Consider the following 15,670-nt stretch of genomic DNA (forward strand, 5'->3'; position numbering starts at 1 on the left):
TCTTGCAATTTGCATATACAAATAATTCAGCAACATTCACCGGCATTAAAAACACAGCAAGATCAAATTATAAATGTAATAAAAGAAAATAATAATAGTGAAACTGTATAATACATACATATATTATAAAGATTTGACAAATTAAATACAATTTGGTTATACAGAAAAGTTTCAATAACTTTACATTAAAAATGGTACGAGGGAAATGAAAACATTTCAAAATACTGAACACAGGCGGTCGGGCTCGTTTGAAAAGTTTAAAAAACCGATACGTAAAAATACCCTAAAAAACACTGGTAATTACAGTATGCATTCTTCATTAAGGCCCAATTCAGCAAAGCACTTAAGGGATTGCTTCGGGAACACAGAACCTGCGGTACTCCATTGTTTTGTGGCGTAGAGATGCTGTAAAGCGAACGCTTAAATGCTTGGGTGAACTGGAACCTGTCTTTAACACGCGAGAACAGACAGTCGAGTCACACAGTGACCAAAACCACATACAGATCAGAATGTACAACTTCCAATCGACTATTTGGCATTTTAAAGTCATTCCATGCAACATAGGAAAATCTAAAAGAAAATTCATATATATCTGTATCAAGATACAGCTCCCCAGTTACCAGGCTGCTGCGACGAGCAGCCTATTGACCCAACGCAAGAACCGGAAAGCGAGCTTTTCAAATTATAAAAAAAAGTCATTATGTAGCTATATCTGTGACTTCTGAAATATATTATAGGTACTTCTGTTTCCTCCTAGATATCTTTACATAGTTAGCAAGTAAAATCTGAGTACCCACTTAGTATCTGGTGTTTCAGCTTAGCTCCATCCTACCGCCTGCTGTAGCCGCGGAGCGCTGCCTCTGCCCCGCGGGCAGGCGGGGTTTACCCCGGGGGGCCATGGGACCCCCGAACGTCACACACCATTGCCACGGCGCTGAGGAGCTACCTCTTAATCCAACCTTTTATTTCAGGGACCCGAAAGGCTGTCCCACAGACAAATTCTTTTTCAAATGTAGGCTAAAGATCCCGACGTTGGGACCGAATGGGACCAGGAAACGTGTTTCTTTGGAAAACGGTGGGAATTCCTGTGCGTTATTTTCTGTCGTGATTTCACCCCTCAGAGTCTCCCTGTGCTACAAACGATCATACTGCAAACCTCACTGCAGTGGTTTCCATAGCGAATTTATTTGATGGCTTTTGGAAATTTGGTAAAATCTTAGCGCGCAGCAGGAACATAAACGTACTTAGCATTTGTTCCCCTTGCTCAGCACTTTCTGCGCCTCGAGCATATCTTCTAATAGCAACTCACAACAAAGGTTTAGACTTTAAACAATCTTTTTTAAGTGCATAATTTACTGTACAAATAAATACAGAAGCGCATCGATGGGAAGACAAGAAGCAGTAAACGGCAGTGTGCAGAAGAGTGGGCTTAGAAACTTCTAAACGGCGCCTTTTCCGCTCAGTATGAAATGAGAGGAGAGGTACGGACGCCGTCCCCTCTCCTCACCCTGTTACAAAGTATAATGCTATTTCTCATCGGAAATGAAGAACGGTCACGGGATAAAATAGTGCAAGAGCAATAGTGAAACGATCAGTGTAAGTTGCTTATTTTAAATAAGGCTTTTATGTTTGCATTGAAAAACCCCAACCAAGTGGACAAGACAGAACTATTGCATATTAGGTATGTAATTAAAGTACATATTCACATACTTTGTGCTCATTAATTCATAGATGCATTTTAAAGAGTGGAAAAGATATACTTTTTAATTATTCAACATTCGGATGCCCTGTGATTTTTGGATTTTTTAACCCCCAAGCATATCCTGTTCAGGGCTACAATAGAGACTTTTAACCTTTATTTCACCAATTATATTATCACTAGTACTTTCATTAAAAATATATCTATATACACAATCATATACCCCTTTTAGATAAAGGAATCGTTCCCTTTTCGATAATGTATTTGGGAGGGTAAGAACGCAGAGGAGCTTTTTGCTACAATGCTTAATGTTGCTAGCATTACACTGTTAGTAAAATTTTTTTTTTTTTTTCAAAATTTTAGCAAATACGGTTAATTATTCTGTTGAGTTGAATCAAAGAAGAGTTCACCTCCTTTGCCTCTTCTCAAAGACGTGGGACATTCTGCCATGCGTACAGAGAAGCTTTATATCCATTTCTGACAATGGCTATAAAGCCTCTTCAAGTAGACAAGTTCATGTGCTGCAAAATAGACTCTTCTGATACGCAAAATAGCGGTAAACTCGCACTATAGTCTTTCTAAATTGATATAAGCTGGTGTAATATTTAGGAAAGAAAAAAAAAATGGACTTGGAATGCTACATTAAATCAAAAATTCAAATCTGTATTTATACTGATTTTTATCTTATTGACAGTAAGACTCCAAATAGAACTGCCACCAACCTGGAGGTTCTTAAAAACAGACTTTAAAAGCAGTTCTATTTTTCAGTTGGGCTGTACATTATTACACATGAAGTGCCATATTCTGGTACCTTTATCATTAACAGCACTTTGCTCAAACAGCCTCTGCCTTCAGCGAGACTATCTGTGACATAAATTACAGATAAGCATGAGCGGGTTACCAGAATGCGTCCCCAAATAAACATCTATTTTCATAGTCAAGAAAGATTGAGCTACAAAACATGTTTAGTTTAAACATATGTACCACAATTAACTTTTTTTTTTTTTTGGAATTAAATATAAATCACCTGTGTAAGGTTTCAAGAATGGGGAGATAACATTATTGATAAATATTTATAAGTGGAAAAATTCAAAGAAATAGACCCTCAAGAATTAATTTACTGTTATTTAGAATAAAGATTTCTATACCGTCTTATAGTGATATATTGTATATGAACATTATACTTCGCTTTAGAAGATATTTATATTTAAGAAATAACTTTGTACAACGAATGCAACTTTTAGGGCAAACACAAGGTCCTATTTACAGTAAAGTCAACAATCAAAATGACATGGAATAAATTAACAGAATATACAGCTATTTATACAGACAAATTAAAAAATAAGGCAGGAGTTTTCATTTGAAATTAGCATAATCCGAAAATATGTCGATGAAATCTTGTACCACTCTGTAGCAGAATTCATACTGTTCCTGAAAAACAATAAAAAGATACCAAAATGTGCTTTGGTTGCATCATACGACTACATTGGAGAAAATCATTCTGCAAGTAAATGTGACATGTTCTAACTTGGACCATGCCTTGCCCCAGCACCTGAGGATGAGCCTGTTCTGATTTCTACTTATCTTTTAAATCAAAGCAACGGTACCTTGCTCTTTTGTCAAATACGGGCTGATTGTTGCCCAGTTAAAGAGATTTCTTTAAGCTTTCTAGGCGATACTTCTTAAACTGAATCAATTCTTAGATGTTTCTTCTCATTTCAGTTAAGCAGCTTACTGTACCTGGCTGTTCCCCGGCTGTCCTCCCGCGCCTTCCCGGGGAGCCTGGCTCTTTAACTCCCTCTTAGGAGCTTTACAGCAGAAACTAGGGGACAATAGAACTTCTGACGGTGTAACTATAGCTGTATAGAACATTAAAAAACGTCTATGTTCCCGCCTGTGAACCGGAGCTGCCCTCGGCACGGCTCCCCGCAGTGGATTCGCGCGCTGCCCACGCCAGCCTGCCGGGATGCTCCTCTGCATCCCGATGCTGGGACGCATCCCGATCTTCTCGGCGTGCTGATAACGCCTTTGACACGATTTGCTGCGGTACCAAAACTGTAACAACACTGGTGATAACCGGAATTGGCATCTGCATTCCCTCGTGCTGGAAAGCCGAGTTCAGCAGAAGCCCTTCCGCAGGCTCAGCTGGGAACGTCTGGGGCAGCTACAGCCTTAACTAACTCTATTCAATCACAGCACCAGAACCCTGACAGAAATACTTCATCCCTGTCTCAGTGTGACTGCGGATAAGCCAATTCTACTTCTGCAGCCCCTTTCTTCCCAGCTGTAGTATGGAGAAAACATCTACCCGAAAAAAGGTGTTTTGAGGTAACCGTTTCTAAAGAAGTTTCAAATCACAGAGTGGAAGCTGCTATCAAAATACAAAATATCAGCTTTTTTATATAGTTTTCCAAATATATACCTCTCAACAATTTTTTTCAGAGCTTACTCAACAGGGAAGAATGTCTGGAGAAAGCTTCACATATTACTTGTAGATGACTTTAAACCAGTCAAAGCCATTTCTCCCTCTAACTCCAAGCCAATTTAAGCCCAGACATTTTAAAGTAAGAAAGAACAACCGATAAACAGCTTAAAAGGCATTTGCTTCATGTTGTGTCACCTGCAACACTCAAAAGATTTTGCTTTAACCGTCTCTAGTTCCTAAAAGACGCCGAATGTTTAGCCAAGTTGTATTTTTAGAAATACTATAAAAAAAAAAAACTGTAAAAAACCCAGATTTCTGGTAATACCTTCTACATACAGAGCCGTCATACATAATTTATTTCAACCTGCAAAAAAAACCCCTTTGTTCTCCTCCCACAAGAATATTTACAAACATACATCCCTTGACAAGGATCCGGATTGTTAAATATCATACCAGTGTTTGCACCATATGTGGCCTTTGCAGTCTTAAGCTCTTCACAGCTTGAAACACATCTAAGAGCCCTTCAGCCTTCACTCGTTCCAGAATATTGCTGAGTGCGATGAATGTACCTGTTCTTCCAGCGCCGGCGCTGCAACGGAAACACGTTTGCTTAGCGTACAGCAGGATAAAAATCTTAAAAGAGAAATAGCAGTGACATAGAATAGGCAAATATTATTATTAACCAACTTCTACTCATTTTTTTACGCTTAGTTTGGCACCTCAGCTATGCCAGAAGGGAGCCAGAATTAACGGAAATTAACCGGGAGCCAGGCTGGGACCCATAAAGGCTCGTTAGCGACAGCTCCGCTAACGCCCTCAGCCAAAGCCTGAGACCCAAAGAACGCACTGGCAAAGCTGCTTACTCAGAGCTGCGGTCATCTTCCCCCAAAGACAACTTTTGGTGCTCCCACACCCTGCTTGCCGTTGTGTTCGTCATGGGGGAGGACACCACCTTTCACCTTTGAGTTGCGAAACTTGGTGATGATGCAAAGAAGCACTGTGCCACCAAACCCACTTTTTTCTATTAGGGTGTGATTTATACTTCTGCGTGGTGGACAGATATGAAAGCATCATTATCATCATAATCATCATCATCATTATTATTATTATTACTCCTACTCCTCCTCTGGACAATTTGATGGACAATGTCCTAGGGAGGGGATTCTGCCCCTCTGCTCCACTCTGGGGAGAGCCCACCTGGAGTGCTGCCTCCAGCTCTGGAGCCCCCAACATAGGAAAGACATGGACCTGTTGGAGCAGGGCCAGAGGAGGGACACAAAGATGCTGGGAGGGCTGGAGCCCCTCTGCTGGGAGGACAGGCTGGGAGAGGTGGGGGGGTCAGCCTGGAGAAGAGAAGGCTGCGAAGAGACCTCAGAGCCCCTTCCAGTGCCTAAAGGGGCTCCAGGAGAGCTGGGGAGGGACTCTGGATCAAGGAGGGGAGTGATGGGACGAGGGGGAATGATTTTACACTGAAAGAGGGGAGATTTAGATGGGATATTAGGAAGAAGTTTTTCCCTGTGAGGGTGGGGCCGGGAGCAACCTGGGCTGGGGGGAGGTGTCCCTGCCCATGGCAGGGGGTGGCACTGGATGATCTTCAAGGTCCCTTCCAACCCAAACCATTCCATGATTCTATCCAACTGTAATGATTTGAATAGCTCTTCGGATCCAAGCCAATTCTGAAACAGGTGTATCCATATAAGGACAGACTAAAGCAAGACTACATGAGGCCATAGCACATACAAGGAACTAAAATCAACTGTTCTGTTTCTATCTTGACGACAATAAGCAACCTAATGGGCTCCAGGGTAACTGTAGGTTCTTTTGTTTCAGAGTGTTTCACTGAGTATATTTTGTCCTTGTATCTGCTTCAGATCACAGTTCCGTGGAACTGAAATACATTTCAGTCATTATCTGTTTTATTATGCCTAACACTAGAGATAAAAAAAATAAAATTAACAAAAGAGCTTTCTTTCTCTCTCCTAATCACACTAATTAGGGACTATTTGACCCCAACGAAACAGTGGCTGTGCACTGGAAGGCCAATAGGTTTGGTAGGGAATAGTTACGGAAACCAGAACAGGACTGGGAAATGGGCAATCAGTGGTAAGACGGAGTGGAAGGTTCACTGGACTGCTAGATAAGACAAACACAGATTTTATGAAACTTTAAGTTTTCAGGTGTTTTAACCATAAATAGGTGAATTGTAAACACAAGTCACTGCTTCTACTCTATCAAATACAAAAACATATGACAGGCACAAGCCTTAGGAAAAGATTAAGTGGAAACGCACGTATCCTCAGCTGGATACAGTAAAGGTCTTGGAGGAAAAACGAACAGGTACGATGCATTAGATGTGTTATTCCCTTTAGACAATTACTTTTATCAGATTAAAGACAAATGCAAAATCTAAAAGGGTTCAGAAGTATTTGTAATTAGCTAATCTCCTGCAGCCATCTGTGGTTTCTGGAGTAACCCATGAGCGATGCGTTTCAGAACAGGTCAACGACTATCAAAAGATGAGGGCATGAAGCCATAAAGTAAATCTGCGCACACACATCATCACACACGTCGCTTATTCATTTATGCCTAAAAGATGTAGGTATACATTGCTCTGCACTGCATTTTTAATGCTCTTTGTGCTACACTCACTCTCCTTTCTGCCAAAAACATGCTTTTAGCAAATCCTGAAAAGCCCGTACAAGTTTTTGTTTGTTTGGTTTTTTTTTAAATTACTTTAAGAATTTTTAGAATGGATGCATGGAAAACTAAACTGCATTCGAAATGCAAGAGAAACATATGTATTGTCTCATGGTACCACAGCACTTGTCTGTGCATACTTGCTTCTCTTTCTGCAACTCCCTTAGGAAAAAAAAAAAAAAAAAAAAAAAAAAGATAAGTTTTAAATTTGACCCAAACTTCGTTTCTTGAGACAGAAAGTTCAAAGGCAAAGGACGCGCAGAATGGGCAAAGATTGGGCAAAAGACAGTAGGAAGGGATCTCTAACTCACACAGCAGTCTGGCACGGTCTGTTAGCGTGCCGAAAGGAGGGGACGGCGGAGAGAGAAAAAGCGCGGGGAGCCGTGAGCTGAAGAGAAGGCAGCTGCAGACTCATACTGGAAGAGATGGGAGTTGGGAATTTAAACAGCTTGGCTTTGGATTCTGTTGGCAACACAGTTAGCAAAACCCTTCCAAACCATTTAGGTTTATGTCTTGACTCTACTCAAGAATGATCTTTTCTAGAAGCTCCTTAAACTGTTTGTTAATAGTTGGAAAAGATGAACAGAAGTTTTCACAAGTTCATGTGAACACTCTGGAAACAATCAGTCTTAGACCTGATATGTGTTTCATTTTTCATAAAGTTCCATTCACTGCTATTTGAGGACTCAAGTGTGACTTCAGGGAGAAGTTCAGGCAACGCAAAAGCTGTGATGGACGGGCTGTGCCAAGTAGGGCAGGAGAGAATTCTCCACATTAAAAATCCTGGAATACGTTGTGTGGTTTGGGGGTTATTTTCTTGTTTAATCCTTTTTATAATGATTGCAGTGATTTTTGAAAAAAAAAAAAAAAAAAAAAAAGAAAAAATCTAGTACAAATGGTCCTGGTGTAGTGGGAGGTGTCCCTGCCCAGGGCAGGGGGTTGGAACGAGATGATCTTCAAGGTCCCTTCCAACCCAAACCATTCTGTGATTCTAAATACACGCCAAATGATTAAGCTAAGGCTTTGGAGAGTCTGCAGGTCTGAAAACTTGGAAAAGCAGAAGCAATGTGTACCTCAGATCGTTGTTACGCATCTAATTTGTACATATCAAAGACATTAGTTACTTTTACCTCTTATTTTATTAGCTAGAACTCCTGGATGTTTTACCCACTTCAATTATCATTCAGAATTTTAACTCCCTAGCAATTCCAAAGAAGTGGCTGTTAAAATTCATCAAATCGCAGCATCAAACACAAAATGTCATCATCGCCCTCGAGTGCGTTAATAACTTATTTAAGAAACCAAACCAAACCATAGGAACTTCTCTTCTCGGGGATGGGGAACCCTCCTGACCCTGTCCCTGCATACCGTCAGCTTGGCTTTGTATTGACCGAAAAACAGAAAAGGCTTTATTGATTTATAAAGGTTAAAATATTTAAAAAGCAAGGTATGAGTTCTGAATTAGCCAAAGGCAGAATATTAGCTTTATGGCTGCTTTTTTAAAAATCATCGTGTATTACGTAAAGGGAAAAGACAAATTTAAAAGACTGATTAAAACAAACTCGCTCTGAAAAGTATCATTGAAAAAACAGAGGAAAAAACCTATTTTTACCTCTTAAAAAGAAAAAAAAAAGATGCTGCAATAAAAAAAAGTACTGTTCAAAAAAACCTGGCATAGGACAAAGAGATATTCTAGTTATCATGTCTCAAGTCATACACTCTTTGCATCAATGTAAATACTGTTTTCTTTCTGCTTTCAAGGACAGGGATTCATTTTGCCTCCTGCTTATATTAGGAATATATTTTATTCTCCTGATAGTTTGTATGAACCAACAGCGTTTTGTTCCCAAGAGAATATTTGAGCACCATATTGGTGGGGTGTGTTACACATCACAACAATAAACCGACAGCGTTACCTTCCCAATCACAGCGTTTAGCAAAACTCAGGTGCAAAATTATAACACGGCAAGTTAATAATGCACTTGTTTCCTGTCAGCCATAAAGTGTTTGGGTAATTTAGCAAAAGCCGAGTCACAAATCCTTTATGTAACCCTAGTTTTGCCTTTTGTCAATCTTTTTCTTGTATTTCTTAATTTTCATTTATTTTTTTACACAAGGAAAAACTGCTTTTCACGAAGAAAAACTGCCGTAAAAGAAACCAGACTGGAGAAAACGCACGCCGGTTCCTCAGCTAATGGTGGGAAGAAGAAGCGAGTCCTACCTGCAGTGCACCGTAATCGGGTGATTGCCCGTTTGCTGCTGCTGCTTCTGGACAGCTGCGATCAGGTCGATCATCCCTTTTCCTTCCGCAGGAATCCCGATTTCTGGCCACCCATGGAAATGGAACTGCCGAACGAGCCTGCTTTGCTTCTCCTGGTTACCCTGTGTGCACGCAGACACTACGGTTATCCAGTGCTTACTTCAGGATGGAAACACTCGTCTTTCACCGTTCCTAGCAGAACTTTTGCACCGCTATAGTAGAGGGGGCTGGTTTCAACCTGGCCCGTAATATATTGGTCATGCAGAGCTGGTAGTTTGGTTTCTAAACTTCCCCATCCACTCTGCTGATGATTTCCCCCTACAATGTTCCTTTTGATTGGCAAAGCTGTTTCCTCTGGGCAGTACTAAGGATACACTCAAAGATGATTTCTCCTGAGTAGCAATGGTTAAAGCTTTCCTCATGGAATCATAGAAAGGTTTGGGTTGGAAGGGACCTTGAAGATCATCTCGTTCCAACCCCCCTGCCCCGGGCAGGGCCACCTCCCCCCAGCCCAGGTTGCTCCCAGCCCCGTCCAACCCGGCCTTGAACACCTCCAGGGATGGGGCAGCCACAGCTCCTCGGGGCACCCTGCGCCAGGGGCTCACTGCCCCCACAGGGAAACATTTCTTCCTCAGATCTCATCTAAATCTCCCCTCTTCCAGTTTAAAGCCATTCCCCCTCGTCCCATCACTCCCCTCCCTGACCCAGAGTCCCTCCCCAGCTCTCCTGGAGCCCCGTTAGGCACTGGAAGGGGCTCTGAGGTCTCCCCGGAGCCTTCTCTTCTCCAGGCTGACCCCCCCACCTCTCCCAGCCCGTCCTCCCAGCAGAGGGGCTCCAGCCCTCCCAGCATCTCCGGGGCCTCCTCTGGCCCCGCTCCAACAGCTCCGTGTCCTTCTGCTGTGGGGACCCCCCGAGCTGGAGGCAGCACTGCGGGGGGGTCTCCCCAGAGCAGAGCGCAGCAGAGGGGCACAACCCCCCCTCGCCCCGCTGGCCACGCTGCGGGGGACGCAGCCCGGGGTGCCGGGGGCTCGCTGGGCTGCGAACAGGCCAAATGCACAGGCCAAATCCAAAATGCCGTTAAAACAACCCAGCTCCCGAAACGCACCCATCTTTGCACACCACCACCTGCTACTTTGAAACATTAACCGTTATTTGCCTTATCTTTACGCTTGCTGATTAAAAGCACCCCTAAAAGCTCAAATAGGTATTAATACCACGCTCCAGCAGTTAGCTCCAGACAGATTTGGATGCACAGAGTTTGGATGCACTCTTTAGTTTAACTACCCCGAGATTTTTGCTTGTTCTTTCCCATGGCTGCATCATGGTTACTGCACTATGGGATGTGGTTTACTGGTAACTCGGCAGCGTTCAGTTAACAGTTGGACTCAATGATCTTAAAGGTCTCTTCCAACCCAAACGATTGTATGATTCTGTTATAAAGGATGCAACCTTAATGCTCTGGCAATTTTACTACATGATGATGCAAGGTCCTACATCTGGGTCGGGGCAATCCCAAGCACAAATCCAGGCTCGGCAGGGAATGGCTGGAGAGCAGCCCTGAGGAGAAGGCCCTGGGGGTGCCAACTGACGAGAAGCTCAACATGAGCCAGCAGTGTGCAATCACAGCCCAGAAGGCCAACCGTATCCTGGGCTGCATCAGAAGTGTGGCCAGCAGGTCAAAGGAGGTGATTCTGCCCCTCTACTCCACTCTGGTGAGACCCCACCTGGAGTACTGCATCCAGCTATGGAGTCCCCAGCATAAGAAGGACATGGACCTGCTGGAGCGTGTCCAGAGGAGAGCCACGAGGATGATCCGAGGGCTGGACCATCTCTCCTATGAGGAGAGGCTGAAAGAGTTGGGGCTGTTCACCCTGGAGAAGAGAAGGCTCCGGGGAGGTCTTACTGCGGCCTTCCAGTCCCTAAAGGGGGCCTACAGGAGAGCTGGGGAAGGGCTTTTTACTGGGGTATGTAGCGATAGGGCGAGGGGGAGTGGCTTTAAACTGGAAGAGGGCAGGTTCAGACTGAACATTAGGAAGTTTTTCCCTGTGAGGGTGGTGAGGCACTGGGACAGGTTGCCCAGAGAGGCTGTTGAGGCCCCATCCCTGGAGGTGTTCAAGGCCAGGCTGGAGGTGGCCTTGGGCAACCTGGGCTGGTGGGAGGTGTCCCTGCCCATGGCAGGGGGGTTGGAACTCGATGATCTTCAAGGTCCTTTCCAACCTAAACCATTCTATGATTCTATGATATGTAGCGTATATATGTATCTATATCTATATCTCGTCTTGCAAGCCACAGAGAGTTGAAAACACGAGGTCTCTGCTGATGCGAGGGGCTTTCACCGTGTCCACCATAGGGGACATCTGGTAAACAAGTTTGATGCGAAGTTTCAGGACACTGTTTGTAGTGGAAGCCTGGAAGATGTCAGCCTTATGAAGAAAAAGGCTTGGTCGGTCCTCCTTCCTCCCAGCTCTGCAGCAGATCTTTTAACGTAATATTGCTTCAAATATCACTGATGTAGTCCAGCTGGACTCAGGCACAACGCAGAAGTTACTTGGATTTCTTAGATCTGCAGCAGCAAACAGTTCTAACGATGCTGGATTGCAGTGCCAGTGTTTGGATATTACCTACAACACTGCTACTTGAGTTTTAAATACGTTCCAAAGTCACAGAAGTCAACACATTGACGTGGACTCTCTGCTTTGTGAAGCACAATGTGTTCTCACGCCTAATCCACCACCCTCCTCCTTCAGGAACCACAGAGTCCTTTAAATCTAAAGTCCTTTCGCTTTGCATGTGCCAAGTATTTAAGTGCATAAATTCTGTGCAATGCAAGAAGTAGTTAAATACATTATATTCTTAACTGCAAGTAATTTTTTTGGTTGGTTTTCAAAAAGAGCAGTGCAAATCAGATCCTAAAGAAACTACGCAGTGGGTGAAGAGATGCACGCCCAGAAGATCAAACCCAGGTTCGGAGCAGATCGTGCCTGCAGCAGAGCAACATAAGGGAGGAGCTGGTAGGCAGAGGCAAGTACACGTGCTCCTAAAATGCTTCATAGGATTTAAAAATATTGAATCAAACGTTCTTTAATAAATATGTGGAAGATGGGAGAAAATAGAAGAATAACAGCAACAACAAAACATTAAAAAAAAAAAACCCCAAAGCCCCAAAATAAAATAAAATAAAATAAAATAAAACAGGAAAAAAAAACCCACAGCCCACTCTGATCTAGGACACCTTTTACTGACCAGAATTTTCGTAGGGCTTTAAGCAAAAATGCTTCATATAAGCTTCATCTTGATTGACATAACATTGAATGTTGATTAACCGCATTTATCTTCAGATAGAAATTCCAGCATTTAAGTTATAATAACCATAGTAGTAAATGCCTTCAAATGAAAAAAAACTCACGTAATTTAAAAACATTACCTGACTGTATGTAACTAGGAAGTCCCTTACACTTATGGCATCTAACAGACTGTCATTCTTTATTTCCACGGTTATCTCTCCGTGAGTTACAGAGCCCTCTGATGGCCAGTACTGGCAGCATTTTTCCTGCAAAATTGAGGGAGAATGGTAAACGTTCCTTGAATTTTTTTTTCCCAGTTATCTACGGCGTCAGAAATCCCTGCTATAGGCGGTGACATACAGCGCAAGAAATGCGTTCTAAACACTTTGCAATGAAAAGGTTAATAACCAAGAATACACTGATATTTATATAATACAAACTATTAAGATGAAAAGGGCTTAGGAGTCAGAGATGGGAAATACTGCTTTAAACCAGAGTTGAATAAAATAAGTAACTCCTGAGAGCAATGCAATGTTGTTAAAGAGCCTCCCAAACCCAACAACAAAACTATTCCACAGCACTAAAACACCCCGGTCGCAGCGTTGAACCCTGGATCTTCAAACTGCAGCACATGGAGGGTATAAAGGACTCTCTTCATTAATTAACGACGTACCAGGAGAGGTTCAGAATAAGCCACTGGTGCTTACATGGGCAGAACAGGGAGGGAAGTTTTCACAAAAGCTTTATCCAGCTGTTCCCAAATCCCAACCCGCTGTTCCACGTCAGGCATCCCTATAAATTTGGTGATTTTAATGCGACCGGAGCCCTTTCAGGAACCACAACTTTCAGTAGTTTTGGGGGGTTTTCTAACAATTCAAGCAAAAGCAGCACCATTGGCCCACACCGAATAGTGAAGCAAGAGCTCATTTTAGGAAAGGCAAAAAAAAAAAAAATAATCTCGTATCATCAGAAAGTGTAGGCAACAAATCGTTTATCTGATATTAATGCTCATATTTTACAGGCGTCAACGGCAACTGCTTTGCTCTGGAGCTGTGGGACACGTACCTGCTCCCTCTCTTGAACTTCTGTGAGCATAACGATGGTGTGGCACTTCCACTCCCACACCATCCGCCAGAAATCCTCCACCGTGTGCGGGAGCGGTCCCTGGGTGGCAATGAAGTAATCCTTCTGCCGATAGCCCTGCGGAGAAAGCCCAGGACGCCTTTTGTCATGATTCTATGATTCCATATGTGAGCACAAGCGAAGCGGGAGGGAAGGTGATGGCCGGAGAGGAGATCGCTGCTTGACAATGTGATGCACACTGCAGATGTGGTGACACTGAGCACTTGCTTGTTGCCAGAAACGCAGGAAAAAAGTCCCCCAGGTTCACAATCACAGAACGGTTTGGGTTGGAAGGGACCTTGAAGATCACCTAGTTCCAACCTGCTGCCTGGGGCAGAGACACCTCCCCCCAGCCCAGGGTGCTCCCAGCCCCGTCCAACCCGGCCTTGAACACCTCCAGGGATGGGGCAGCCACAGCTTCTCGGGGCACCCTGCGCCAGGGGCTCACCGCCCCCACAGGAGAGAATTTCTTCCTAACATCTCATCGAAATCTCCCCTCTTCCAGTTTGAAGCCATTCCCCCTCATCCCATCACTCCCCTCCCTGACCCAGAGTCCCCCCCCAGCTCTCCTGGAGCCCCTTTAGGCACTGGAAGGGGCTCTGAGGTCTCCCCGGAGCCTTCTCTTCTCCAGGCTGACCCCCCCCACCTCTCTCAGGCTGTCAATCCTGAGCTTTATTTTACAACTTTTTACAGTCATGGCTGGAGGGATGAAATTCTGCGGTAACAGGTAACGGAAAGGATTTCACGACGAGATTGTCATTCTAGAGTAAAGCAAATAGTTGCAGTTGATAACATTTAACTCAGTTTTTGAGCTACGCTTCTATCTCCATACTGATGGGATCTTCACGGCGGTAGTATCCACAATCCTCAACCACTAATGAGGTTTTACTGCTTAAGGATATAATTAATTCTCATATTTAGATAAAAATAATGCACAGTGGAAGGTATTGCCCAGGTTCCAAGAAGAAGCCGGGAACAACGTTAGGAATTAAGGCAGGTCTGCCCAGGTAAACCCTGGCTCCCAAACACTATGGCAGCCTTTCCCCATGCTAAAGATGGAGGTTTTTTTCCCTTTTAAGTCGCGAGAGCACATACTCATATCCATTAACCTGAACACAGGCAATGGAACTCTGGGATGGTAGTTGTTCAGCTAATTTGTTTCGCTGCTTGTTTGTTACAATTTAATAAAAACCTTAGTTTATAAATCTCACAACAAGAGTGTTCAAATTACACAAGCATTTAAACTGAAATTGAAAACACCAGAAAAGTAATGTATTTGGAAACTCATAAGCCAAACCCAAAGAAATGTTCTATGTTCTGATATTCTTTGTAAACCGAGTTGATTGTCTCTTTAAAAAGACTTATCAGCAACAGCAAAATATTTGACCCGCAATTTAAATACATGAAAAATTTGTATACGTACATCTATGAAGGAAGCATTGATGTAGTCTGTATACTCTTGCCCTCTTTTCATTGACAGAATCACTCTGTTAAAATCATCTGGGGGGAAAAAAAAAAGTCTAGTCTTACTTTTGCTAAGTGGACGTTGACTGCGCCACTGTTACACTTGTGCAAGAACAAAACCAACAAAATCTGTTCTCTGAAAGTGTCTCAGAGACCTTATCCGGAATTTAGTAAGCGTGTGGAGGAGGGCCCCAGTTTTCCCCGCTGTTTTTTTTTTTTTCCATTGACACAGGATATGCCCAGCAAGGTCTGAAACTTTCATTTTCGGGTGCAGATCTTACAGTGCTGCTCCAGACTATGCACGGAAACACGCAGAAAATAGGTTGGTTTAAAAGGTGAAACTGCCGAATTATTTAATTCAGTCTCCCCAAATATCTGATCGTAACGCATTTTACATCGATAAAGTAAAAAACAATTCCTTAAATCGCCTGCAGACACTTTATAACGGCCTTACACTTCCTAAGGAGAGGATACCGCTGTTTGCATCATCACGTTCGCTAGAAACTTTAGAGCAGAGATGCTCACGAAAAGGACGACAAAACCAAAGGGAGGGCTAAAGGAAACACCCCAAAAAATGCGTTCTAGCTAAAAAGGAAGCAAAACCCAAACCTACCACTTTAGACAGTATGACTGCTTTTGAAAATATTTGAATTTCACAGGCAGAGAAGTTAAAACTTTGCAGAATTCTAATTTCCAAATCTGGGCAGGACCTCTATTCT

The 15,670-nt window shown here is 43.2% G+C and overlaps 1 protein-coding gene across 1 annotated transcript in view; it reads right to left on the reverse strand.

The window, feature by feature from the left end:
• Positions 1–2,854: 2,854 nt before the first annotated feature.
• PTPRE (protein tyrosine phosphatase receptor type E) overlaps positions 2,855–15,670 on the reverse strand; it is a 55,734-nt gene continuing 42,918 nt past the window's right edge. Inside the window, exons 15-20 of the mRNA XM_082486596.1 lie at positions 14,911–14,987; positions 13,431–13,565; positions 12,506–12,631; positions 9,043–9,203; positions 4,578–4,713; positions 2,855–3,130 (exon numbers count right to left, since the gene is read on the reverse strand). Coding sequence (XP_082342722.1) covers positions 3,056–3,130; positions 4,578–4,713; positions 9,043–9,203; positions 12,506–12,631; positions 13,431–13,565; positions 14,911–14,987 — 710 coding nt within the window. The 3' untranslated portion in view covers positions 2,855–3,055. The remainder of the gene's footprint in view (positions 3,131–4,577; positions 4,714–9,042; positions 9,204–12,505; positions 12,632–13,430; positions 13,566–14,910; positions 14,988–15,670) is intronic.

Source organism: Vanellus vanellus (assembly GCF_965231255.1).
Source record: "Vanellus vanellus genome assembly, chromosome: 7".
Lineage (NCBI taxonomy): Eukaryota > Metazoa > Chordata > Aves > Charadriiformes > Charadriidae > Vanellus > Vanellus vanellus.